Consider the following 27,684-nt stretch of genomic DNA (forward strand, 5'->3'; position numbering starts at 1 on the left):
GCCGCCCACCGGGGAGGGTAACGGTCCGCGCCCTGCCGCCGCCGCCAGCGGAGCCGGCTGTCGTGCCGCGCCCTCGGCTGCGTGCCCGTGGGCGGCCGCTGCCCTCGCGGCGCGGCGCGGCGCTCCGCGCTGCCTGCGGTTTGCCCGTAAACCCTGCGACGGCGCTGATAAGCCCCGGCGGGGCTGGGAAGCGCGCGGCTCCGCGCCGCTGGCGAGGTGAGCGTGCCGGTACGTGCCGACAGCCTGTAGCGGGAGCAGGTCAGTTTATGGAAGCGGGCTGAACTTCCACCTCTTTGTCTGGGGTTTTGTTGGCTCAAGTAACGAAGCCTGGGAACGCTGTTCAGGGTAGCAGCAGGTCGTGCCCCTGGGCAAGCTGCTGCGGAGGAGAGCGGGCTGCGTTAGTCCTCGTGGAGAAGCTGCAGGTGCATCGCTCCTCTCCTAGTAGGAGGTAACGCAGCAGGAGGAGAAGCTGAGGTAGTAACAAGTAAAAACTCCTTTCTCGCAATCGCAGATGAGACCTGTGCTTGGTATTCCGTGTGGTTCGAGGCTGTGTCGCATTTATGTTTTATTTCAGAATAGGAAGGATAGCATATTTACAGAAAGTGCGGCCAAAACGCCGAGGCAGGGGTTCAGACCGGACGTGTTCTGCCTTGCCTTGTTAGCTGCGCTCGCAGCTGTCGGTGTCTAAAGGTTACTGGGATTAAAGAGGATGGAATTCAGCCTGTACGTGGGATGTTTTTCTTGGAAAGTTAGGCTCTTCCAAGACGCTGAGCAAATACTGGTCACTTTCCCTCTCAATGAATTTTTAATAGTAGAGCTTTTAACATGCTTATTGTTCTAGCCTCCATTTGTATTTTTCAGGTGTATTCTCTGTAGACCTCTGTAGAGAAATCTCTTGTCCCCGTTTCCCCAAATCTCCCTCAGCAAAAACATCAGAGTGTTACACTAGGTTACTGTGTAGGCAGGATGCTGTGAGATGAGCGCGAGCCACAACAGTCATCTGAGCGCAGACCCCCCCCCCCCCAGTTTAAACTTTTCTCTCTCGGTACTCCCCACCATGCTTCGACCACTCTCTGATGGTAACTGTTTTTATAGAAAACCCCTCCAGATGAGAGAGAATACTGGGGGAGATGTTAAATACTGTGACAGGAAAAGTTACCGAATAAGCTGGTTGGACGTCTCCAAGTTTTCTTCAAAAGCACACAGGACACTGTAAACAAGACTGATTAGAAGCATACAGAAAATCCTGACCATCCTGCAATTAACCTTGGAAACCAGCAAGGCTGAAGAGACAGAGGCATCGCTATGAAAAGTTGCATGTTACAGGCTAGGATTCTGAAACAGGACCTGACTCTGGCAGCTCCTTGAAAAAAGAAGAGTTTTGGCTGTGATACAATGGCAAGTTTTTAAACAAAATTAGGAAATTGGAGTTCTTGTTATACTGACCATGGGAATTTACAGGGTTAAAGCGGTCTTGAAAATCGCAAAAATATGTGAAGGTTTATGTTCTTTAACTGTGTTAAGTATCTCTTTTTCAGAGAGATGAGAATTGGTGACTTAATTTTAGTGGAATGATTCTGGACTCCCTAAACATTACTGTGAAAGAGCTTGTTTGCATATTTTGTAGAGTGCTGAGGCACAGAGGGCAGAAAACTTGTCTTGAACTGTGAAAAGACAAGTGCCTTGCAGGAACATTGATTCATAGCGCTCCGAAAATGTTGTTTGTGTATGTGTTTGTTTATACGTGGTAAGAGCAATGAGCTTTTTTCCCCCTCAATTTTGTGCTGATTTTCACTGTTACACATAATGAAACATTTTAAGAGTTTCTCTTAGTAATTAAGTACTGTTTACAAATTAGCAAGCAAGGGTTGCAGAAAAAGTGGTAAAACTTCAGTTTTAGTGGCTTTTCCCGCTATGATGGCAGTAAACCCTGTATCAGAATAGGACCCTGGGTTATCACTGTCTTACGTTTGCCAGCCTGACCTCAGGATAGGATCCGGCACAAATACACAAATAGTGTCTGTCTGTCTCCTCCTTGGAAACAAACTTGTCATTGGCTCCAAAAATCAGTTGTTTTTCATATTACAAGGTGCTTTGTGCTACTTCATCACAGATCGGTTTCCAGAACAATTTTATTTTCTGAATACAAAATGCTAGAAAGCAATAGCATTCCTGGAATAATATTAGTGCAAGAACACCAGAAATTTGTGGATAATCTGAAAGACCCATTTGTGGTTGGTTATCATTAACTAGGTCACACAGCAGTCTGTATATACAAGTATACTTCCACAGCTGAAAAGCAGCTGTGTCACCCCTGACATTTCACAAACACAAGTAGTTGTTCCTAACATTGCAGTTAATTAGGTTTAGGAATATTTTATAATCCTAATCTGTTTAGCATCAATCCATGATGAATAATCAAATAAATTAGTATTTTGGAGAATCTTCTTGAACTGTGGTCTTTCACTTCAAAAAAAAAAAAAAAAAAAACAGTTAAGAGTATTTTTTTTTTGGTGCAGGGTGTATCCAGCCCAGCTGGGGAATGTATATTCCGGTTGAGCCTGTGTCAGTGGGGATCTCATGGAAGTCCCACCACCCTTTGTTCCTGCAGTGGCAATTTTAGGACAACATAACCCTAAGCACATCTTTGTCAAACAGATTCTCTATATCAAATCATAGTTATCTTCATCCAGCTTTCCGGAATGTATTCTACATTATATTTGTCCAATTACATCTGTTTTACCTTTTTTTTTTTTTTTTTTCATAAGGTTGAAGCTGATTCTAAAGTACTTGGGCATTTTTATTTCCCTGGATCAAGGTTTACATTTCCTGCTCCACTTTCCCTGCCACCCTTCCCTTCCACTTCCTTTGCGGTGCAAAGCGTAGATCAACCTAGAAATAATGTGCCTGGATCTTGGCAGCCCTTGTGCCTATGCTCCTTCATTCAGGGATGAGCCAGCCTACCTTACAGATCTGACAGTCCTGACTTGTGGATAAGATCATCAATTTGGCCTAGCAGAGAGGGCTTCTGAAATGAATTTAGTAGTACCTACAAACCCCTGGGGGGCTCAGGCACACTGAAACTGCTGACTTGCCTATACAACAGCATCACGGGCTTTCTGCAGCCCAAGCTCATACAGCATCCTGGAAACGCATGCTGCCTGTCCTGTAGTCCCCTCTTCTCCTCTATGAAGGCAGAAATGTTTAAAGATGAACCTTGCCTAGTTTATAGCTGGGACTGTGTATGTATATAGGTAGATACCTACCTTCAACAGTGGGGGAAAAGCAGTTACTGATAAAGGATTTCCCTTCCAATACTATGTTCTACATACTCTCTGTATTTAGGCATTTGTCATACCCATCAAAACTGTGTAAGCACCTCAGCCTTTTTGCTTTTTTTTTTTTCCCACAGCAATCTTATGTAACAAGGCTTAGATCCTTAATTCTAACTTTCACTGATCTCAGTTTCATTAAGGTATTACAATGTATTTAGAAAAGGGGCCTTAAATGACCTTGCAGGAAGTTTATGGCAGAACTGGGTCTCCCAAACCCAAAATCTACTCCAGACAGCCTAACACGAACTGCTGGCTGAGACTAGCCTTCTTCTATCCTTAGTCATGTGAATAGCCAGATGAACTCGAGAGAGATCATAAATTTAAGCAGAGAGAGGCATAAGATCAGACACCAGGAAAACAGCCTCATTCCTACTTCTAGCATGTACCTGCTCTGTGACTTTGAGCAACGTTCTTCTATTTCTGTACCTACTTAATATTTAATGTGCTTTTAACCAAAAAAGTTATTTCTACAGATGAAAAGGCTTGTATAAGTTCTACAAACCATCAGTAAAATAGAGCAAGCAGTTAAAAACTGAGTTTTAGATAAAGATGAAAGAGACGTAAAATCAGCTATGACTTCCAGATGTGTCAAAAATAAGGGAGAATATAATCAAAATTCCAGCATATGTGCTATCAAAAGGTATTTGTTCAATTTGTTTCTGAAGACCTAACTGTACTATTTAATTGGATACTTTTTATAAAAGACTTGATAATAATCTTGAATGTTACTTGTCAAAAATATGCATTTCATAATAATGATTTGCACATCAATGAAAGCTGCAATAGAAAATACCGAATCATATACTTTCAATACAATAGAATGAATCCTTGAAGCAATTTGAGTGCAATTACTTTTTAAAAATGTTTTATCGAGACAGAATAAAGAAAATCAACTGAACAAAAGAAGATGATAGTACCACAGTGGTGTCCCCACTCTTACCTGTGATCACAAGTGGATGTTTATTCTCATCAGGACAGACAGAATAGTTCTGGCCCTCTTTCATTCCCCTTAATTTCTTGGAAGAGCACTTCAGTCATACATATGTAATGAACAGTCTTTGTGAGGGCTGTGAGCCCAGAAATAAATGACATCAAAGGTGAAACCGTTTGTCTCATGGGTTTGTTTCTTGTTTTTTCTTGCTATTCCAAATACTGCAAGGTATCTTATCCAAACACATGCTACCTATGACCATTGTTACACCATGTCACCAAATAATGCCTATACGGAATCAACATTTTATTCAACGTTTTATCCAATGTTTTATTATTAATGTATATTGAATCAACATTCAATGTTTTATTAATACAAGTATGAAGCCTTCTAACTAACTGTTCTCCTTGTGTCTGATAAATTTCTGAATGTCACTGCTTAATAAAAGCAAAGCACTTGTAGCTGCAGAGCGTTCTGTTATGGAATGAAATAAACTGAGGGGAAAAAACCCTGTGATAAAAATTTCACATGTGTATTTTGACTGACTTTTTTGTTTGTTGGACTTTTGGAACAAACTACAGTGACATCATCCTCTGATTCTGGAATTCAAAGTAAAACTCCAATATCAAAGACAAAAAGAATGAAACTATTACTATTCAGTTATGTACCAGAACATTACTAATGTTTGCAGTGGTAAATAAAAATTAGTCTCTTGTTCATTTCAATTGCAGTTAAACTAATTCCACGTTTTTATGTCCCTAGGAACATACAGCAGACTTGCACTTTTCATACTCATGGCTAATCTTGTATTGGAATTACTGCTCTGACAGCTGTTAAATACTGATTTTTAATCAGTACTTTTTAAATCAGAAATAAAAGTAACTTTATTAATAGCATCTATGCATGGGTACATTCATGCAAGACCTTTCATTATTTTATACCACATTAAGCTCTGGATTTTTCATGTGAAACCTTATTTTTCCTTTGATCCTATCAAACGTTTCTTTTCTTTTAGAGCTGATATATGTGTCCAGGTACCGGACTCTTCTCAGCCCCCGATCTCTACGATGAGTGGGATAGGCTGTGTATCGCTTCATTTATGCTGTTTCAGTCTGACTGGTAGGTTTTCAAAGCAGCATAAGGAAGGTAGTATACTTCCACAAATATTACTACTTTTATATCGGGCATTAATATGTATTGCCCCACTATTTTAACAGTTAACTTCTTATATAAGAAGTATTTTACCACATTTCCTTTTCTTATTTATTATGCCCAGGAATTTGTTTTTTCCTCATTAATTCCTAGATGTTTTGCCTTCTCATTTTATGAAAGAGAATGAGTGAATGTGTCACAGTATCTAACATCAATGAAAAAAAATACTGCAGTATTCATTCTGTTCACCTGATACAAATCATGAGTAGCGCAACTGCAGTGGCGCCACTTGGGTGCAGTCAGTATAAAGCCATTACAACGTTCAGAGTGCCGATTTGGCAGAGTACGATGGAAGGCCTAAGCAGTCAAAAGAAAGAAAACTGCTATGCTTTAAGCACCTGTAAATGTTATAATAAGAATATAATTATATTCAAGTATTATTTTAAATCTTTAATGCATTTCTTGAGGTCTGGGAGGTGCGAACGGCTTCCCCCTGCCGCATCTGCATACCCTTCACAAAGTACTGGGGAATGTACAGGAGAAATATCTTTTGTTTGTTTGTTTCATTGGCCAGGTGTTCTTTTCAGCAGCTAGGAAGGTCTAAGTGAGAGACAAGTGCAATGACTGAAACTGTGGAGTTGCCAACGGATGGGAATTCTCTCATAAGAGCTGTCTATCAAAGCCGCCTTCGTCTCACCAGACTGTTACTAGAGGGTGGAGCCTACATTAATGAAAGCAATGACAGAGGTGAAACCCCGTTAATGATTGCTTGTAGGACAAAACATGTGGACTCCCAGAGTGTCAGCAAGGCAAAAATGGTTAAATATCTACTGGAAAACAAGGCAGATCCAAACATACAGGACAAATCTGGAAAGACAGCCTTGATGCATGCTTGCTTAGAAAAAGCAGGCCCTGAAGTGATTTCTCTGCTACTGAAAAGCGGAGCTGACCCAAGCCTACAAGATCACTCTAACTGCTCTGCACTTGTGTACGCAATAAACTCTGAAGACAAAGAGACCCTGAAAGTTCTTCTTAATGCCTGCAGAGCAAGAGGAAAAGAAGTAATCATCATCACCACAGACAAGTCTCCATCTGGAAAGCAGACAACTAAACAGTACTTAAATGTCCCTCCTGCTGACTCTGAGGAATGCTGTTCCCCAAGTGCTTGCACTTCCCCATCAGAAATAGAACTGAAAACATCTCCATCCCCACTCTCAAGTTCAAATGAAACCAAAAAAGCACTTTTCAGCTTTAAAGAGCTGGATCATCCAAGAAGCACAGACAACTCATGTGAACCAGTTTCACCTACTAGGAAATCCCATTTAACAAATGTAGGATCCAAGCTGGCACAAGCACAGCGGCTACAGTCTGAACCTTGGTTAAAGAGCTGTCCTTCAGTGTTTCCCCAGAACAAAGTTGCCTCTTTACAAGAACAACTTCAGGATATAACCCCAGAAGAAGAACTCTCTTTTAAAATCAATGGCCTTGCCCTATCAAAGAGATTTATCACCAGACACCAAAGTATTGACATAAAAGATACTGCTCACTTATGGAAAACTTTCAATCAAACTGGATCAAGGAAATTATCATATGATGAAATAAATTCTCAGACTCTTTATGCTGAAGGGAAACAGAACCCCAGTGGGACTTCTGTGGGTGAAGATTCGGATTTGGGACAAATCAACTTCATTTCAACCCTGAGAAGTATTATCCAGAAAAGAAATTTAGGAGCAAATCACTACAGCTCTGATTCTCAGTTAACTACTAGTCCGGGTCCTGCAACTGCAGAAGATATTAAGTCAGTGATAGGAAAGAAAAAGATTCTTTCCCCATCTCCCTCTTTGTTATCAAGTTCTAGGGAATTAGTAGAGAACATGCCACCTGTTCCTCTGAGCAGAAGAAATCAAGCTTTTCTAGAAAGACGGGGTTCAGGAGCCTTATTGTTGGATCATATTGCTCAAACCAGACCAGGTTTCCTTCCACCCTTAAATGTGAATCCTCACCGCCATATTCCAGATGTTAGTTTCATAAACAAGGTTTCTGGGATGATTTCTTGTGGACAAAAAAACTTAGTACCAACAGCACCTGCTTTCCCTAAGGAGACCAAAAATCAGAAAATGCTGGTAAGGAGGCAATCGTTACAAACTGAGCAGATCAAGCAATTAGTAAATTTTTAACAGGAGATTAAAGGGTAACCAAATTTTTACAATATGTACATATTCACAACTCTATCTGATTGCAATGAAACACATCACAAAAGAGAGATCTGTAATGTAAGGCTCTTAACTAGCTCTCTAACTCGGCATGAGTTAAATAGCTTAGATACTACATGAAAATATATGTTCAGCTAACGATGCTGCTTTCTGCAAACTGAGGAATATTTATTATATTGTTTTCATAATGTCTTCAACTTCAGCATTGAAATCTTACCCATGATGGGCTGAATCCACAAAGGGTCTTAGCCACTGCAGTTCTCACTTTTGCATTGGAACTATCCTATATCCAAGTTTTTCTGAAAAGCGTACTCATTTTTCCATCCAGAAATGTTGTACAGGTGGAATTTGGGAACTTGAAACATTTGACTGGAACGCTGGACATGAGACAGTAGCTCTGGCCAAGCTGTGTGATGTCCAGATATCCAAGATACAATGAGGATAATGCCTGCACGCAAAAGGTGGGCAGTGGGAACCGAATACAGGCACTGTCTTCGGGCTTCAGTGGCTTTATTGTATGTAAACAGATGAGCTGCAGTACACGCAGTAAATAAAGTTCATGTTCCAGGCTCAGTATTACATACATAACTATATCCAGGAAATTCCAGATGCAAACCGGGAGCCTGTTTTAGGCTCCTTGCTACCCACTGGAAATCAGAGTGTGATTCACAGGACCCTGGATAACTCAAAAGTTCACTGTACAGCACCTGACAGTGGTCAGGCACTGAGTCAAGAAGGCAGCATGCTGAGCAAGAAGTCCTGTCTAATCTCACACAAAATGACCAAACCCTGCTCTCGATGTCGGCTATGCACTTCAACCAACTTTGGATTCTCAAGCTATTCCCTTCCTGACGTTTGCTTCTTTAAAAGGCACTGGGGGTGGGGGGTGCGGGGAGCAGAGGCTATAGCTAAACTAGGGTCCATTACTTTCTGCGGTGGCTGTATAATGTGAATTTCTGTATACTGAAAGTAGGTATTCTTTTCTGAAAATACTCAGTGGGTACTGTCTGCCTTATTGCGGCTTCAGTCAAAATTCACTCAGTCTGATGACAAGTTTCCTAACATATACCTGTGATGTTATTTAGTTTTGCCCTTCCTATAAGATAATTTCAAATAGATGATAAACATACAGTTTCTGTAACTACCTTTTGATGTAAAAATACAAAAATGTCCATAATATACATATTTTGAAGAAGAGAACATTAGTCATCTGGAAAATAAAGCAGCATGATTTACATCCCTTTGCAACAGACAGTTCTGTATCAAGTGCTGGCCTGAAACTACAAATTTGAATCTTGAAGCTAATTTTGCTGCGTACTGTGTAGGTCTTCCTAATCTGCGGTGACATGACTGCTTGAAGGCAAATTATATTGCCATTGACTTTTTTGTCCAAGCTCTCAAAGGTAGCTAGAATAAGCAAAGATGCAAGTCTTTGTCACTAATGTCAAAATCAATTTTTCCCCGCAAGGAAAGTCATCATGTCCTTTGGTCTCCTCCAGTCACAGCTCTACTGAACCTGAGATATACAGAGCTCTGATGACAGCTGAAAAGGCCCACAATGATCTGCACTATGCTTGCTATCATATTTGATTCACTCAAAAAATGATTGTAATGCTTGTGTAGCTTCTCACCCAGCCAGAGTCACCAATTCCTATTCACAAAAATATTGGTGGTACTTGTGAATTGTTTTGTTTGTTTGTTTGTTTTTAAATTAGAGACAGACTATTATTCCATTGAAAGATTCTTGGTCACTTATGGATGGGCTGACAAACCCTAGTCTGTGCACATGCCCAAAAACAAAGACGTGTTTGTCATGTTAAAAAGGTACATTTGCACAGTTACGTATCCAAAAATGAGAAAGTTCTGAAAATAGAGTTATGTACATTTTAACAGCTATTACCTACCAGTGGAAGGATGGTGAGGCTCACAGAACGTTTGGTTCCAGTCAGGTCCCAGATGAAGGACTGCATCTTACTTCAGTAGATGTTGGATTAGCATCCACATATATCAGGCAGAACAATTACAGGCAAATTTTTTGCGGCAGAGAAATTATGTGAAACAACAGAAGGCAATATTAAATTATTAACTAAATACAAGTTATTCCATATAAACCCTACATAGAAACAATATACTTTTCAAATATTTTCATGATATTATAAATGTAAACTGCAATTTTCTATTCTGTCCATCTCATAATGAAGTTAAATATCAGAAGTTAAAAATACATCTTTAAGGAATATGAATTCTTGTTTAGACAGTATCAACTAAGGACTAGATATTCTGACAGGTTTATTTGCTGAAGGTACAAAACTGCCTTGGTTTTACAATAACATTTATGAGATTACTGCTCTCTCAATAGAAACAGTAATTATTTACAAAAAGCTCTGATCCCTGGGGGAAATGGCAAATGTCTCACTTGAGAAGTACAATTCCTCTGCAGTGTTGGAAGTACTTTGTATTTAATTTTGATAAAGAAGTAATGTGAAAAATTAACATTAATGTTTATCATTACATCATGTAACAAGTGACCTTTAGAGGAAAAACAATTCAGTTTTGTTCTCTGGCTGTTGTTATGTTGCTTAAATAAAGGTTCATTTTTTCCCCTTATTCACTTAGGAGATGCTGAGTCACTACCAAAGGTACCCACTTGCAAGTATTTCTCAGGCCGTCTCTATACAGGAAAATTGGAATAGTTAATTAGATTTAATCCAACATAGCTAAACTAGTACAAACCCCTTTGAGTGAGTGATACTCTTCAGGTAAACCACTATGTTAATTTGGTTCTGGGAGATACGTTTTTATCTTTGAAGTCTTAATCCTACTTGCCCTCCAATTATTCATAAGGGTTTTTTAAAGCAAAAAATGGGAAGCAAGACGACCTGAATCTAGTGTTAAATCTCCCCAAAAGCTTGAAGGTTTAAAAACAACAAAAAGGTCCCTCAGATGTTCTTTATATATCTTGATAAAGAAAACATCACAAGCTGAAATTTCTTCCTTGCTAGTTTTCCTTTTAAGAGCCATGGTTTCCCATCTTGAGAGAACAATCTGGCCTAGGTCTCTGTGTTAATTCATATATTCCTGTTAAAACTGTGAGAACTTTAATAAAGTTTTCCAGGGAGGTTGCTGTCCAAGAGGTCAGCTATGATCTCAATTATCATTCAAATTAGAACAGTATTTAAAATATGCTGCTGTTTTTATTAACTGCATGATGACAACACTATAGCTCTCAAACACAGTCTCAGTCACTGTAGGCGAGACCTCGCAAAGGAGTAAAGCACCAGTGCTTCAGTGACTACAACGGAGCTAAATTAGAGTCTGATCCAGCACACACTTCTGCATATGCTTAACTTTAAGGATGTGAATTAGTCCTATTCATATCATTTGGAACACTAATACGATCAAAATCAAACATACACATGTGTTTGAAACACTGGAAATGCTGCCTGGAGTCAGAACTTATCCAGTAACAACTTTGCCAAAGTCAGTGATGCCGACTATACCAGTTTTGAAACTGATTCATGTAACTGAGTGCAAGTGCTTGTTTCAATAGCAATACTTGGTTTAAAAATAACTTACATGGCTTACTTGGTGGCCTGGGTACAAGGAAACACATTTGATATATTTTGATATGCCCATACACAATCATGTATTTTAGAAGAAAGCCAGATACTTATACTGGATAATAGATTTATCCTAGGAAGCAGTATCTCTTGCAAAAAAATTACTTAGGGAGCTATGGTGAATAAGGAGTCAAAGAGCTGAGGAGTGACACTACCTGAAATGTCTACTATATGTCTAAGGAGATGAACAGAGGTAAACCAGATAGCAGGGGAGGAGTTAGGCACTCCCTGAGGCTAGCTCTGCAATCCGTACATCAAGACAGATGCTGATAAACCTGGAAATGCTACAGGAATTGCTGTGAGAATTAGAAGCCAAATTTTATAGTGAAAAATTAGCGAAACTCATCCACTTACCAAAGATTAATGTCATGAATCCTTACACAGTCCTAGCTTTAATTATTTAAAATGGACATGGCATTTCTATGAGTAAGCCTGCTTGTGAAGGTAAGTTACAGCTTTCAGTAAAATATGCACCACTTACGTAAGAGATTTTTTATTTTGAATCTCTGTGATAGATTTTTGCAGATCATCTAAGAGTTTTAAAAGGTGAAAATATTTTATCTTCGGCGTTTATTTTCTCTGCAAAATGTCGGGAAACCATAAAATAAAATTATTCTGTTAGACAAATAGTGGTAAGCCTCACAAAACCATCTAAAATATGCACTCAACTACTATATTTGATATTTTGGTTTAAGAAGTATGATAGATAGTCACTGCATAAAAATGTTGTAAAGAAGCAGTGTTTAAGGATACATAGTGTTCCAAGTATAGTTTGCAAAATATCCTTCCCTGCACTTTTTTGTTTGCTTATGCTATAAGGCAAAAGAGAGAGGCATTTGAAGGGGTTATTTTTTCTTCTTACAGTTATGAAAAAGAATGTAGCACTTGCAAAAAGAGTATTACCATAAATTGATGCAGCTACACAAGAAAACTATTAAACTAAAACAGTCATTAAATGAATGTCTTTTTTTCTCATCAATCCTTGATGAGACCTTCATCTTTCTGCATCTGTTAAGCAGTACAGCTGATTATTTTTCCAATCAAAGCCAGGTATTTATGTGCAAGGGGATTCTTACATTAGTAAACCATTACTCCATCAGTTCACTATTCCGTTCATGAAACAAAAGCATGGCTTCTTATAGAAAGGTTAATCTTAGTCACAAATAACCATCCTACAAAAACATACACACCGTAAGCATGAGGGGGACAAGTTTTTGTAACCTTCAAGTTAAAGGGAAGAGTTAGAAGGAAGAGTGCCTTTTGCGTAATACTTCCCAAGCAAGCACTTCTTAAAGTTTAACAAGCTCTCCAAAACCTTCAGAGACATCAGTTTTGAGATGGACACATCTTAAGAAAACTGAGGTTTTCTTTGCAGGATGAAAAGGATAAAATGCCAATTTTTATGACTAATTACTCAGATAAAATATCCAGCTAATAAACCTTTTGAAAAGACAATAAGTCTTGTACTCTTTTACACAAGTTAGCCTTATTTTAAAACATGAATATTCTGCAAAATTCCCATTCTTCAGAGGAGGATACCCATTATCTGACACAGGTGTCTCCTTGGCAGCTGATGTTTACAGCTGGTTTAAAAAAAGCAGAGATCTCTTAGGAATGTCCTTGGCTTATCATTTCATGCATTTAAAAATGCAATTAAAACATAAGCACACCTCTTTGTACAGAACCAGCAACAGAACCTAAGGACTTTGATTAAGGGCCTAGTTCAGTTACTTTGTACAAATCCTTTAAATTAACAAATTCCTTGTAAATATGTCTTAAAACTCAACAAAGATGAGGTTTGTAATAATCGAACTACAAGCATTACAGAAGAATTAAAAATAAAACTAATTTTGCATCCATATTAATCCTCTACAGTAGTATCTTCTATGTAGCAGGTGAAACATGTCATTAAATCATGGAAAAATGAAAAATTTCTGAAAAATTAAAGGCAACAAAGCCGGAATATAAGGATATTAAAAAACAAATCATTGACCCCAACATTCAGATGTTCAGACTTCAGAAGATGATGGAGTACAGTACTTTGCATTTTACTGAAGTACAATACAAATAATTTTTTATCATGGGTTTTAATGAAGAAGGTCTGCGATGGCAGCCTAAGTTGTTGCTATTCCCAGCTGCCTATTGCACCATTCTGCCAGAAGTTACCGCTCCTGCAGTGGAGCTGGCAAGAGGGAACACACGGACCTTGTACCCTAGCGCAATTCTGGTTCCTGAAATGGAGTAACTGCAGTGTGAAGTGAGTATCAACGGTGCTACTAAAAAGGTATTACAATAATGCAGTAATTACAGTAGTCTACAGTAAAAAGACAACTCAGAAATAATAGCAGCGAGAAGAAGGGAGTCCCATCTTACCTCACTTACAGTCATATGCCAAAAGTCATCTGTTAAAGCCCTAGGAGGGAAGCAGCAATCTAAAGACTGATAAAAGCCCCTGGCGTGGATTTTATGTGGCAGCCCTTGCTTTTGGTTATAGGCCAGTTGAAGATTTGTACGTAAAACTCTTGCTAAATGTAACGCGTTAATACATAGAAGATATGCTTAAGGATCAGGGAATTATATTGCATAAGCAAGATATTCCTGCAACAAAAAATGAACAAACTGAAGTGTGGAAGAAAAGTCAATGGACTTCAAAACAAATAAAAAATAACAACAGCTTTTAAATTAAAATTTCAATACTTACTAAAAACATTTTGCATTATGGTAGAAAAATCTTCTAATTAACGTGGAGCTTAAAAAAATGTTTATTTTAAAAAAAGGGTCCAAACACTTGTCTTTTTGTAATATTAATAGCTCTACTGACCCTTCTGAAAAGAAAAACTCTCCAAAAATTGAAGCAATTTTAAATACATTGAAAGAAATTTGTATAGAACACGGAAATGTAAGGAAGTCCTCCCCTAAATATCAGATATGCTGTAGGATGCAATTCATATTACTCTCACAGGCTCTTCCCAGAGCCTATTCTTTCTTTCAAAAACAAAACAAAAACCAGCCCAAACATTTTGAATTCTATAATACAGTAATTTCTATAATTCTGCTTAAAGAAAGGACCAGGCCATTTTGTCACTAAGTTATTAAATGTGTTATAAAACTATCTGCCTAATTCATCATCTGTGTCTTTTCAATCACTAATGACAGAAATTCCTGAAGGCAGGCTGCAGAAGTGAAGGTTTATGTGAATCTGATTCTGCACAAGGGGAACTGAAAGGTTCAAATATAGCTTCCTGGGACGGTGCACAATCACTACTGCTATGAAAAAGATAACATGCACCATATGCTAGAATCAAATTCCTTAGTCTCCAAACATGGAGAAAATCACAAGTGAAAGCTGTATGGTGCTTGGGCTTGATAACACCAAATAGGGTTTAATGGAAAGTTAAGTGCAGAAATATATCTGTAATAACATTAGCAAAGGGTCTGATCACACAGATGATCACAGATGATAAATAAAATACAAAAGGTTTTAATTTAGCTTGAAGAAAAAGACTGCTTTTTACACTCAGAGAAGACCAAAATGGGAAAATTCTTCAGATAAATGCTGGAGATGAAGATGGGGAGAACTTATTTTTCTTAAAAGTGTCTTTGGGGGCACTAATGAGGTCAACTTCCTTCTGCAACTTGTTGTATTATCTACTGAGTAAGTTCCATCAAATTCACGTAAAAACACAAAGATCGAATTACACTTGCAGTAAACCAGAAATGTTTTATTAATCTGTTAACTCTCCTAGACATCCTTCTGGAGTTTGAATGCAACTGTTAAACACTGTGAATGATACCGAGTTCCATTACAGTCAAGCACATTTGTCCACAGAACAAGGACAAGCAAATCTCAAAGTCTGGCTGAAAGTATCACCAGACATGAAACAACACTGTTAAAGAAAATGATGCCACAAAGAGGAGGTAGAACTTACAACTCCTACACAAATCATCAAGTATAAGGACACAAGATAAAAAAGACAGCAACGGCTAGACCAACACAGGACTGTCATAGATACTTGTTTCCAACAGAATAAATAACCAGCTTTCATCTCACCTTTATTATTTCATTGCCAGCCCCCAAGTTAACACATCCGATTTTACAAGGAAAGCATTTATATCCAGGCTTGCATGAAAACAGAGAAACAAATTCAAATGTCTTTAGCTATGAACAAGTAAGACCAAATCCTCAACAAAACAAACCACTTCACAGGAAACTTAATATAATTACTTGCTTTCACATGGGTAAAAAAAAGATACATACAGAAATTCAGATACACAGGATAATCCATGCAGAATAATCAAACTCGCCACAAAGTCAAACCCTTCTGTCACTGCAAGAACGCTGCACAGAATTTATTGCTAGCATTTTGTCTAACCCAGTTGTACATGTCTTGTTACCTTATTAATTTTTTTGGTAATCCAGATCATTGTCTCCTTTTAATTTTATCTGACTACCCCTATTTATTCATATCCGTATGTACTAGTCCATGATGTTTTCTCCATGGTGCCTGCAAATACTTTGAAACTCCTTGAAAATACTTTTGGTAATTGCTGACAGTGTTTCCTACTTAATAGTATAATCAGTTTTAACAATTCCTAATCCTTCAGATGAGAATTGCGAAGTGAGGAAAAGGTTTCTAAATAGTAAAAAAGCCTGCCAGTGTAGAAGCAAAAAGGCCTAACAAACTTTAAGATGAAATCCATTAAGTCAATATATGTAAGGGCCTGCAACAGCAAGGAGCACAACCTAATTGAGGAGTCCATTCCAGTCCATAAACCATATATAAATTGTGTAACAAAAGGACAAGCAGATACTCTTGTCTTCATATCTATTAAAATTAAATCTATGCCTAGAGAGTTGCTGTTTCTGAATGGTCAGCAATATCTTAAAAAGAAATATAGACTAAGCCTAGAACTAGTTGAGTGTTCAGAAAGCATAATGCAAGAACTCAATGCTATTTAGTGACACCTTGCTTTCAATAAATGAATAGAGCTACAGCGATATCTCCTCAAACTATTTCTGTTATGTTCCTCAAAAGCAAATTCTGTTATTTACACAACTGCCTAATTAATTATGGCAGCTATGTTGCTTTCGGTTCCAAAAGCTGGCTCCTGTCTCCTAAGTGCTTCTTGTTCCATAGTACATTCCAGAGAATAAAAAGCTGAGCTTTTCATACTATTTCCTACCAGTATATGGTATGCTATAGATTCAGAGCAATGTTTGTAACTTGGACTTAAGCGGGCTGCAGTCAGTCATATGTCCTGTTCTCCCTGAAGAGGATTTAAGTGAAAAGGTCATGATCCAGAAAAGAATACTGCATGATCAGATCTGCTAGCACATCTGTTCATGCAATAGTTTCTGCACCTGGTTTAGTCTAAGTGACCTGGGTTAGAAAGTAGTCTCCTATTTAAAGCATTTAAAGTACTTTACATAGTTATGATAGGTTAGAAAATACTTATCTTTTTCCCATGGCCTAGCAAGGTGTGCACGTGGAGCTAATAGAAACAGATACTTCAGAGAATAGGGAGGTTTCCAAGCTAAATCATGTTGCCACATTGAAGTAAGAAATACATCGCTTCTCCCAATTCATTAAAAAGAATTACGCTGCCAAACTTGACCTTTTGAGTGTTACTGCCATTCATAATGATTGTGGTACTTTAAATGAGGTACTCTGTTTAACTGTTCCAGGTGCAATTAGATACTTTCTTCCTTATCTAGAAAAATACTTCCTAATTTTATCCAACTATATTACATCTGAAGAGGTGACAAAAATGATGACAGCTCTATCCCTCAACAAAGGTGAACAATTATTTGGTAAACCCGGTAAAGGTGATGTAGGTAACAACCATGAACCTTGAATTTTAATAACTGCATGAAATCACAGTGTTTCAAGATTTAGGATTAATGAACATAACTTAACTTTTCTAATAGAGTTACATTAATACTAAAAAGAAGAAGTTGTAAGAACAAAAAAAGTTGTAATTAATTCTTTAGTACTCACAGCCTGCCCAGGATTGTGCAAAACATCAAAGATAAAATTCCTGTTGCAAAGCATTTACAGTCCAAATATTAGATATTTAAAATACTGAAAATCCTAGAAGATTTTGCTTTGGAACAGTTTATCTCTCCCTTCCCATCCCCTCAGCCCTTTGCTATTTTGCATGTGACAGTTTTATGAAAGAAGCTGGATAAAATTGGTAAGCCTTACAGAAGAGAAAGGAAATGAAGAATGTCATCATTCAGAATTTGAATTCAGTCTGTATAGTCAACACTTAAGATTTAATTCATCAGAATAATCAACAAAGTGCTGAAACTATTTACTGAGAATCAAAAAATGTAACAGATTATTACAAGCTATATTTGGCATATAATGCACATTAAAAGAACACAGATTTGATCTGTGCAGGTATAATTAGAATTTAGGTAAACTGAAGATCTAGGTATTTTCCTAAGATGTGAGAAGAGTGGAAAGAGGAGGGCAAGAAGGTGCCTGAGGAATGCCTCTTCACAGAATCAGCTTTCATCTAGAAATAAAAATCTCTATTGTTATTGTGAAAAAAAAAATTCACAATGTTAGGCAAAAGACGTAGCTTATGTTTTAATCTGCAGAGATTTCAATGTCAGGATACAAGTTAAGAGATGGAGAAGCAATAGAGGCAAAAACGCTTAAAAGAAAATGGGCAGGCCTCTTCTCGCAGATGATAAACAGGGTTGCAATGAGTTTAGTTTTCCTCAAAGAAAGTCAGCTTTTCAAAAGTTTTCCCAACAGTATTACGAGAGTTAAAAACATGTACAATCCAGGAAAACACAGAAAATAACCGTACAGCCACAGAAACGCACAATTATCAGGAGTATTCTCCTGATTTTGGGGGTTCTGCACGCCCAGCGCCTCCTGCAGTGCAGCTCCAACTCCACCTCAGTCTCCTAACAATCCAAAGACTATATTGCTGACGGCTCAGAAAGCACAGAGGGAAGCCCTGGCGTGAAATGCACAATGATCATAGTGCAAAGAACTAATTTAGTTCTAATTCAGAATACATAACCATTCTTTCTCCCCTCAGTGTGTATCATCCTGGATCCCACTAAAAACACCTAGCAAACACTATCTTCTCTTGATAAAGGGTCAGAACTTCATCAATTACGACAGCAGTAAAAATGCAGTGCATCAAGATGAGCTACAAAATAACCCCTTCAGCAACCCCTTCATTGTTCTGTACTTACTACAGTCTCCTTTCCCTGTCCGTCCTCCTGTGCAAAGGGTGAAAATAAAATCTTTGGTAGAGGTCTAGTGTCCCAGAGATTCTGGCTTACAAAAAAGTAGTTGGTAGCAAATTACCTTGGCTCACAGGTATCATTTGGGGCACCCTCCCCTTTATATACTTGTAGGGAACAAGTGCGAGAACATTTACGAAACACGGGTAGTCTCTACTACATGCTACTGGATGAAGGAGAGGGAACGTGCATATGATGAGCAAACAACAATTCTGACCTTTTAAAGAAGGCATTATATTTCTATTTGAGAAGCCTTTAAATAAAGTGTATTTAAAAAAAAAAAAGTCATGATCAATGGATATGTTCTATACAATGCAAAAAAATCCATTTCTCTGAACAAGAAACCTTCACATTAAAGAGGTTAAGTATTATAAGGTCAGAGTTTGCTGGCTTCCCATTTAATATTCTATTCCTAAGGCTTTTTTGAATTCTGAGTTTTGCGGTTCTAAGATATCATAATATACCCTACTTTTATCAAAGTTCTCTCGTGTATAAAGCAAATCTTCTACAGAATACTCATCTTGCTTTCCTGTCCAAACAGTGAGGCTGTACCTATATAAAAAAAAGAAAAAAGAATTTAAACTGATATGCTATTATCTTATTTTAAAGCATATAAGACAGGAAGACATGGCACTAATAAGTTTCTAAAAACAGTCAGGATAGTGTCTTAATTTTGGAATGTAATTACATACCAAACTTCATTTCCTTTACATTTCAAAGTTACGCAACCAAAATTTATGAGCTACCAGAATTAGACTTTTATAAGTCCCCGTTCTCCTCAGCCCTCTACATTCCCTCAGGCAGCCTTCCTCCACTCAGTCTTGGTGCTACAAGGGAGAGCCCTAGCAGTACAGAGTATGTCTCGTTACCACAGTGACTTCACGTTACTGGGAAAAGCAATTGCTGGATCAACACACTACTCCAAAAATGGACATGTTCAAACGCATTCTAGTTTGCATACACAATGCTCAGTACAGACAGACTAGTTTAACAATAAGACTGCTAGCCTCTACATAAACACCTATTTGACATACGCAAACTAAAATTGGCAGAGCTCTATTCCTTGGCCACATTTGGGTGATTTTTCTTCTCATTATAGAGGTAAGCCACACAATTTTGCTCCAGTCCCATTTTAAGTTTTTTTCCTAAACATGCTAGAATTTCCCAAGCAGGACTGCAAATGTTTTGAGATGGACAGCCTCCACCCCTGAGCACCACTCATCCCTAGCCTGGTTCTTATGTGAACTGTTCTGCCAAACCTAGCAAGGAAAAAAATCCTAGGCAGACATCCAGCCAAGACATTTCAGACTGTGCATTTAAAGTTTAGCAACATAATAAATAATTACAAGCAGAGCATTATAACAGACCACATTAGACAACCTTAGTTATATGTGATATTATCACTGTCTCATATTTTACGTTTGTCACATGTGACGTGTAGTGATGCTATCTGATGAACTGAATGTATCTTCCCTAATATCTCACCTACGCTTTTCTCATTAATTGCACAAGTTTTAATGTAACTTTCTCAAAACGCTAAAATACTTCAAATCATCATTTGAAGTTTAAAAACAATACTATCCCCAATGTCTGCATTATAAAAACTTGATTTTTAAGGCTTTGTTTTCTCCAAATTGTATTAATTTAAAACCCAGGTAAATCAGCATGTCATATATATGTCAGCAAAACCGGCTCAGTAATTTCTGTCTTCTAATCTTGCAGCTACATAATTGGGATTTTCATGCTAAGAACAAGAGTAAATCTTAATATGTCAGTGAGGCTAATGCTGGTATCTAATGAGGAAATGTTTGAGAAGGGCACAATTAACAAAATCTATTCTTAACAGAATAATATTTTGAAATGATTTTTCCAAAGTTTAAAATGTTTAAACATAATTTCTCTCTCAGTTCTCCACTGTACCTGAGAACAATAGCATTTTATTTTTCTACTCTTCGTATTGTCTCTAATTACTTATGCTTCTGACAAGTGACTGTCTTGAAGTTTCTGTCTTGGGCTTTGACTGGGCACCTTGACTGGTGCTTGAAAACAACTTTATTAAAGTTTAGATAACGAGACTAGATAAAAAAAGATGAGTAAATGACCAGATGTGTGAAGGTTTTATTGTCATTCCGTTATATATTTAAACACAATTGTCCTATGAAATTATTATGGGCTTGTAAAAACAGTTTTAAAATAGAAACTAGGGTCAGTTTGGAAACCACAGAATGTATTCAAGTACCTAAGCAAAATTCATTAGCTTCCTAGCAAACTCATTAACTTCCTATTCAAAAATCACATCTTTGATGTTTTTCAAGACGCATTATTACATGAAATATAAACACTAAGTATATAAAAATTTAAGTATTTAAGTTGAATTGATTCCAAAATGCAACAAACTACTCGGTCTATTTGACTATATTAGTCCTACGAAATGTTTGTAAAGGAACTGGATTACAAACCTATACACTGTTCAATACCTATGAAGCCATTTTAAATAGCCTTTTGGAATTTTAACATTTGCAGAAATGAACAGTCCCCACTTCTGCACACAAAACAATTTAACAGCGAAAGGAGCTAAGGAAATCAAGAAATAAACTAAAAAGTAAAAATATTTTCAATGTAATTGGGATGAGTATGTACACATAAATGTGCTATATTTCATATTAACAAATATGTGCCTTTATAATAAAACTGCTAAAAATAACCCCCCTCAAACTTACCTGTCTGACTGCTGTAATAACCAGCACAGCTCAGATACCGACTGTCGTACTAATGCTGCTCTTACAGGGAAAGTTACAGGCTGAGAAAGTGCACTGCATATCTGAGCCATTTCTTTCACCATCATCCAGTCATAGCCTACAATAAAGACCATTTGATTAAAAAGAATTCTTTGCAGATACAACTTCTATCAAAACAAGACACAATGATTTGTAGAACAGTTACGTTTTAAGACCAAACATAAGCAAATGTGAATATTGCGAAAAATCAGATAACTCTAAAAGTGAAATTGCCAAATGATTATAAACAAAACATGTCATTGTTCCAGGGAAAAAAAGCAATACTAACCAGGAAAAGGAAACTTATTTGGAAAATCTTTATGTCCAGTAACTAAAACATTATTTTTAATACAGCTATAGAATTCGATTTTTTTTAAACGTCCAGGGAATTATAGCTTTGCTTGCACTCTAAAAAAAGACTCGACTTCAGTATAGACTAGTTTTAACTTGATAGTGGACCTGTAAAAGCAGAAACACTTTGGAAAAAAAAGAAAGGATTTCAGAATGAATGCAATAAAAAACAAAGTAATACAAAAATGAAGCAAGTAAAATTTTTTCTACTAAAAAAATGCTAAAGTAAGCAATGTAAAAAACTTTATGAGTGCCAGCTTTTAAGACTTTTACAAGTACTAAAACTAGTTGAAATTACATTTAATGGCTCTCCTGTTTCTACTGGCTATGAAAATCCTAACTTCAGTAATGACGGTTAATCCTTTTTTCTGGATTAATCATATGCAACATAGTGATTGAATAGACTTAACAGTACCAAAGCTTAAAAAAGGTTTTGTTTGGGCAAACAGCAACTTGTAGTTATAATCCGTCAAATGAGCTGTTTTTCTTGCATCTTACAAAACAGCCTTAACTAGCATCACCATAAGCTGAAATTTAGCATCAAAATAAAATTACCAACGCTATTAAAATGATTACGTGGCAGAGTATTTCCAATACATATGTCTAGCAACTTTTTACTGCACTCAAAATACTTTGGAAAAAGTATTATCTAGTTCAGTAAAATTACTGCATGCCATATAACAAAATCATGATTAATGCAATCCTAAATCTTGCTAATGACCAGTTATCAATTTGGGAAGGTTTTGGAATGGATTTTGTTTCTGCAGTCACAGATGATTTCAATGGAGACTATGCTAACGCACACAAACGCATGCGTGCTGGGCTCCCTAAACCCCAAATACAGCAGCCATGAGAATTATGAGAGGGAGTCCGTGAAAGAGATTCTAAAATAGTGATCCCATGTTCAGGATCTAAATTCTAGTTAAGGATTAACAGTAAGAAACTGCAATTAGATTTTCAAAACTGACTTTTAAAAAATTACTAACAGATCAATTAATTGGAATTTTGGGGGAAAAATTTTCAGCAGAAACACAATGTTAAAAAGTATTGATGTATAATTTAATTTTAGTCATCTAATGCAAAAGCACTTTGATAGGTTTTAAATTACCAGCTAATACGCTATTTTTCTTCAGGAAATGTGCCAGAATTCCAATTAACAAACCAAACCTGCTGTAATTCAGGAAGTAGCCCTACCTGAAACAGGGCTTAAGCAATTTGGCCCAATAAATTCCTCAATATGTGAGAACGAGTTAAACAACAAAAATATCAGATCTGTATACAGTTCTGTTGCATTTCAATTAAGCACTGTATTAACTGCTATATAACACACGTCATCAAACATCCACCAATAAAATAATTCTTTTTATAATCACTATTATTTTCCAACTGACAAAATACAGGCAATTTATTTTGAATCAATTTTGAAAGCAATTTGAACAAAATTGGCTACACAGCACAAGTGTTACAGTTTCCATCTTTACCTTTATTGTGTTTTTCAGGGTGCCAGCCAGTTGTCCATCCCAGTGATAAGGTTACATTTGGGAAAAATGAAGTGACAGTGTCAAGGAATCCTTTTGCATCCACTACAGCATTACTTCCATTAGGTCCTGGTAGAACATCTGCATTGATCCAAACAGGTTGTCTCAAGTGCAGCTTCACACGTTCCAGAAGCTCCAAAGAAGGCCGTACGGCTTCTAGACTGTATCAGTAACACACAGTTGATAAGAGGCACTTCTCAAATTAAGAACAGAAAATGTATAGTATGTATACAGATGAATATGCTAAAGAAACTGTCTCAGTAAGCCAGAGAGCATTTCAGCACATGCTGAGGACCCCTTCTAGCATAGGCTGACTGTAATTGCTGGGGTAAAGTAAGGCATAAGCCTCACCTTTCCCTGCTGCCCAATATGAGCTGCTCCATCGCAATAGAGAGTACTGGGGTAACTCTCCTCATAAATTACTTCAGTGTAGCCTATCTGGGGCACAGCTAAGCTTCTTCCCTTTTTTTTTGACCCTTTCTGTTCAGAACGGTGACGTTCATTGGACCGTCCCTCTGACTGGTGCACAAGCACGCCGGGCACCGAAGCGCTGGCGCTGTTATCAGGAGCTGCGTCCAAGAGAACACACGCAAGAAGAGACTACACGCAAGCCTGAGCGTTACCACTACAGACCTTTGGAATAGCTTGGGTTTCAGATATGCTTAAACTGGTTGCTACCAACCACGAGATGCAATGGACAAAAATTAGACGAACTACTTGACTGCTGGATACATTATACTTGGAAGGGCCTGTAGAAGGACTTTTCATATTTGGAAAATGCTGTCGAGATACCGCAACACAGAGCTCTAACTGCTGAATACACTTCATTTACAGAGAATTATATCTCATAGCTCTTCTCATTTGTGACCCTTTAAGAGTTGGAGTTTTTTTACATAGAAAGCTTGGGACAGAGTCTAATAAAGGAAGCCACAACAGGCTCTGACTACTGTTAGAGTTTAGATTAAACCACCGAACGGAAGAACCCCCAAAGCCACAGATGCTACCATTAATTTAAATATGTTTCTTCTATTTACATATGCTCCTGAAGTTTATATACTATCCAAAGGGTAAAAATAATAGCTTGAGCTAACATTAACGGCGTAAGTATTTTCCACGTTGTCTGAGGCCAGAACAGCTCAAATTTTCCCTGAATTAATACGCAGCTGAGAAAGTCAAAGCCAGTGGAACGCCTTGCTTTCCTTTTTTACTACAAAGTATCTGATAAGGTGAAGAGAAAAAAGCCCCAAGTAGCTTCTCCTGAAACAAACAAAAAAAACCCCAGACTATAGCAGTGTTCTTACTGCACAGCACTTGGAAAATTAGTTTGGACTGCCCACTCCATATTAAAATGATTCTGGCATTTTTAAAATGAGACTCTGAAGTCCTTTTACAGAATATATTCATTTTTGTATGTAAAGCCAGGCAACAGGAAATGTGATTACATGGTTAGTCAAGGTGACAAGAAAACAAAATATTTCTTTCTAAGCACTGCCAGAATAATCTTTAATATTTCAGCAATGGTATTCAAATAAATATTATCCAAAAGAACATCAAATCCTGTGTTACTCATCTGAATATATTTGCACTGTGTGCTTGTAATTTTTAAATGCTTTTATATGATTAGACTCATACAATGTAATATCATTTTAAAAGCTTTTCTAAGTCATGCACTTGGCTGGAAACTCCTTGTGGAAAAATAAGAGATAGTTGTTTTTAAATGACTTTAAACAATAATTAAAATGAAATTAAAAAATAATTTTTAAGAAAATACACTTCTCTTCTCCTTTCCCTTCCCCATCCAGGTAGACATCTACAGATTTCATAATAATAAAAGGATTTAATCTGTCCACATTTCTTGTGTTTTCACAAAACTTTTATGTGAAATTGTAATCATATTATGCAGGACAAAAGGCACAAATCAACTTTTACAACTCCATCAATTGTTCTGTTTCTGTAGCACACTGAGGCCTTGAGCAAGCTCTTTTTAACATGGGAGCGGATTCTCCAAATGTTCCAAAGCCAGACATTGTACATGCATATGCAGGCAAAGCTAAAGTTAGGAATTGCAGACGTGTATATCTGAAAATCACAGCTCATTTTAAACCCCATTTCAAACTTTTCAAAGCAATCGCATGGGATTTTCAGGTGTATTTTCCATTAACGCTTATGAAACAGCATGGCTATAATTCCAGCTGAACCAACAAAACTAAAATTAAAAATTCAGGCCAAAAAAATGAATCTTCTTCAACATACATATACTTCAGCATACAAAAAGTAATAAACTTCCTTTCTATATTAGAATCCATATTGAAAAAATCTAACACCACATGACAATGATATGGCCTGAGATCAGATATTCAAAGGATTACACTTACTTCTTAAATAGACACAGCCCAAAATGTTTGTTAATATTGGAGCTGATCAGGAAAGAGAAATTCTTTCTTTAAAAAACAAAAAGTTCTGGGAAAATAAAAATTCATGCTGGTATGGGCTGCTGTTTCTAAATTAATATGAACTTCAGCAGTCCTGGAACAGGGTTTTGCTTTTCACCAGAAGCCTTCCTGGAAGGCCCCGACATTTTCATTCCCCTCCCATGGGAGCAAATGACATTGAGAAACCTGGGTGACTGCGGCAGAGACCTGCACACTGCCAGGCAGAGGAGACCCAGGGGCTCCTGCTCCCCTTGCAGCCTGGGAGCAACTCTCCAGTTTCCTAGCTCTAAGGTTGTCTTTTCCAATTTCTTTGTGCAAGCAGAAAAGAAAACTGAAACAAGCTTTCCAGATAGGCACTATCATTTCAGTTTCCACAAAAAAAAAAAAAAACTTTGCTCAAGGCAAATTTTATTTCCAATAAAAAAAATTTGGATTTGTAAAAAAGGGAGTTTTGACAGAAAACTTCTAAGCACATCTGCTGATTATTAATCCTTGTGTGGGTCCTAGGAAGGAGCTCACTTTCTACTAGATGGAAGGATGTGGGCAAGACCCTTCGCTGCAAGATGTGAGAACACAAGGAAACCCTAATCCAGAGAGCAGTTTGTGGAAAAGGTTTCTAGATGTATCCTAACTAAAACTGAATTGCTACTGATGGTAACTGTTGAATTATCAAACAGAAGTCTCTTCATATAACTCTTAAAGCTAGCTGTATGGAAAGCTGCTGTGTTGTAACAGCTGTTTTTCTCTGCAGATGTGTAACTTCTCTGAACTCTGCACGAACAGACTTCTGAGTTCTCTCGGTTCTCCGAGTTCTGCATGAACTTTTCTGGGACAAACTGTCCACGCCTTCTCTCTCCATCCTGGACACTGCTCAACTCCATTTAGAAGGGGAAAAAAAAAACCCTAAAAAGTAGATCCACTTCTTATTACATAAGCTTTCAAACTATTCCTGATTGAGAAAGCCATTTCTACTAAATTTAAAGCCCCTTCTCCTTAAAAGGGAGTCACTGGTGCATCTCACTGAAAGAAATATTAAGAAATGTTCAGCACGTGCAAATAATCTATTTTTTTTCCAAATTCAATTACAGAGCCTGCTGAACTAGTCTGGCCAAATCACTTAAATAATTCAGTCTGCGATACACTTGGCCTGACAAAAAAAAGTTTAAGTAATTACTGCTGGGCAAAGTCACAGGCAAAACTGAACAAAACACTGAATGAAAAGCATGAGATATCAGAAATATATGTAACTAAAATTAACTCTTCCTATAATAGTTAACAGCTATATAGTTCATTAAATATGAAATCATTATTTGTAGTTCAAAACACTTTAAAGCTTTAGAACCAACAGCTTCACTTCATCCATGATAAGTAAAATATGAGTCAAAAATACTCTTCTGGTGAAAAATAATTCACCCAATAATACTGCTTAGAACTAAAAATAAACATTTATTCTCATAATGAATTCAATAACATCAATTATATTTCAGTGTATGTTCTGTTCAGTAAGTATATTATATTAAATTGCACATTAAAAAAAAAATTTGCTCTACTGGCACCAGCAAATAATTAGCACAACCAGTAAAACAGTTAATTAGCAAGCATGTAAAGTATACACAAATCTTTGTTTTTCTTTTTAAACATACCTCTTAAAATCCAGCTTGATGCCTTTGTTTGTCTTTACAATCTCTTTTAGCCATTCCTGCAATGTGTTGTCACTATCTGTTTCTGGGGGGTGAGCCATGACAGGGTCACCATTTCCTCCCTTGTCATCACGAAGAAGAATATCCGCTTCTACCATGTGAACAGCACCTGTTTATTTAAAAAATCACAAGAATCACAATTACAAGGAAAGTTATTTCTGCGTTGGACTGTGCACGCTTGCTCCACAAAGATCGCACGTGGAGTGCACACGGCTGTTTGTGAAGCAACAGAGAAAGCATTTCTTTGGACGCTTCAGTCACTAAACTCTTGAGAAATCTACAAGCAAGTGAAAGCTGCTTTTTAAAGACGCGTTTATCAAAGCAATTATAGCTGGTTCTTGGGGTACAGCAAAACGAAAATCCAA

The 27,684-nt window shown here is 37.3% G+C and overlaps 2 protein-coding genes across 7 annotated transcripts in view; one reads left to right on the forward strand and one right to left on the reverse strand.

Moving 5' to 3' along the window:
• Window positions 1-10,238, forward strand: LOC138060876 (ankyrin repeat domain-containing protein 34B-like). Of its 4 annotated transcripts, none has more exons than XM_068929105.1 (3): window positions 84-228; window positions 5,282-5,385; window positions 5,993-10,238. In XM_068929105.1, exon 3 carries the CDS (start codon window positions 6,039-6,041, stop codon window positions 7,593-7,595), a length of 1,557 nt encoding a protein of 518 aa, XP_068785206.1. In that variant the 5' UTR covers window positions 84-228; window positions 5,282-5,385; window positions 5,993-6,038; the 3' UTR covers window positions 7,596-10,238. The 4 variants fall into 4 exon arrangements, 3 of the variants coding, with proteins under 3 accessions (XP_068785206.1, XP_068785205.1, XP_068785208.1); XM_068929104.1 differs by having other exon boundaries at window positions 84-258; window positions 5,993-7,595; XM_068929107.1 differs by having other exon boundaries at window positions 94-216; window positions 5,993-7,595.
• Window positions 9,540-27,684, reverse strand: part of LOC138060910 (protein FAM151B-like) — a 20,059-nt gene continuing 1,914 nt past the window's right edge. Inside the window, exons 3-7 of one of the 3 annotated variants that reach the window (XM_068929109.1) lie at window positions 27,263-27,428; window positions 23,131-23,348; window positions 21,242-21,377; window positions 18,991-19,073; window positions 9,540-9,605 (exon numbers count right to left, since the gene is read on the reverse strand). In XM_068929109.1, the coding sequence (XP_068785210.1) occupies window positions 9,577-9,605; window positions 18,991-19,073; window positions 21,242-21,377; window positions 23,131-23,348; window positions 27,263-27,428 (632 nt within the window). In that variant the 3' untranslated portion in view covers window positions 9,540-9,576. Of the gene's footprint in view, window positions 9,606-14,931; window positions 17,774-17,834; window positions 19,074-21,241; window positions 21,378-23,130; window positions 23,349-27,262; window positions 27,429-27,684 lie in introns of those variants that run through there. The other 2 variants (XM_068929110.1, XM_068929108.1) reach the window with 2 other exon arrangements.

Source organism: Struthio camelus, chromosome Z (genome assembly GCF_040807025.1).
Source record: "Struthio camelus isolate bStrCam1 chromosome Z, bStrCam1.hap1, whole genome shotgun sequence".
In the NCBI taxonomy this organism is placed as follows: domain Eukaryota; kingdom Metazoa; phylum Chordata; class Aves; order Struthioniformes; family Struthionidae; genus Struthio; species Struthio camelus.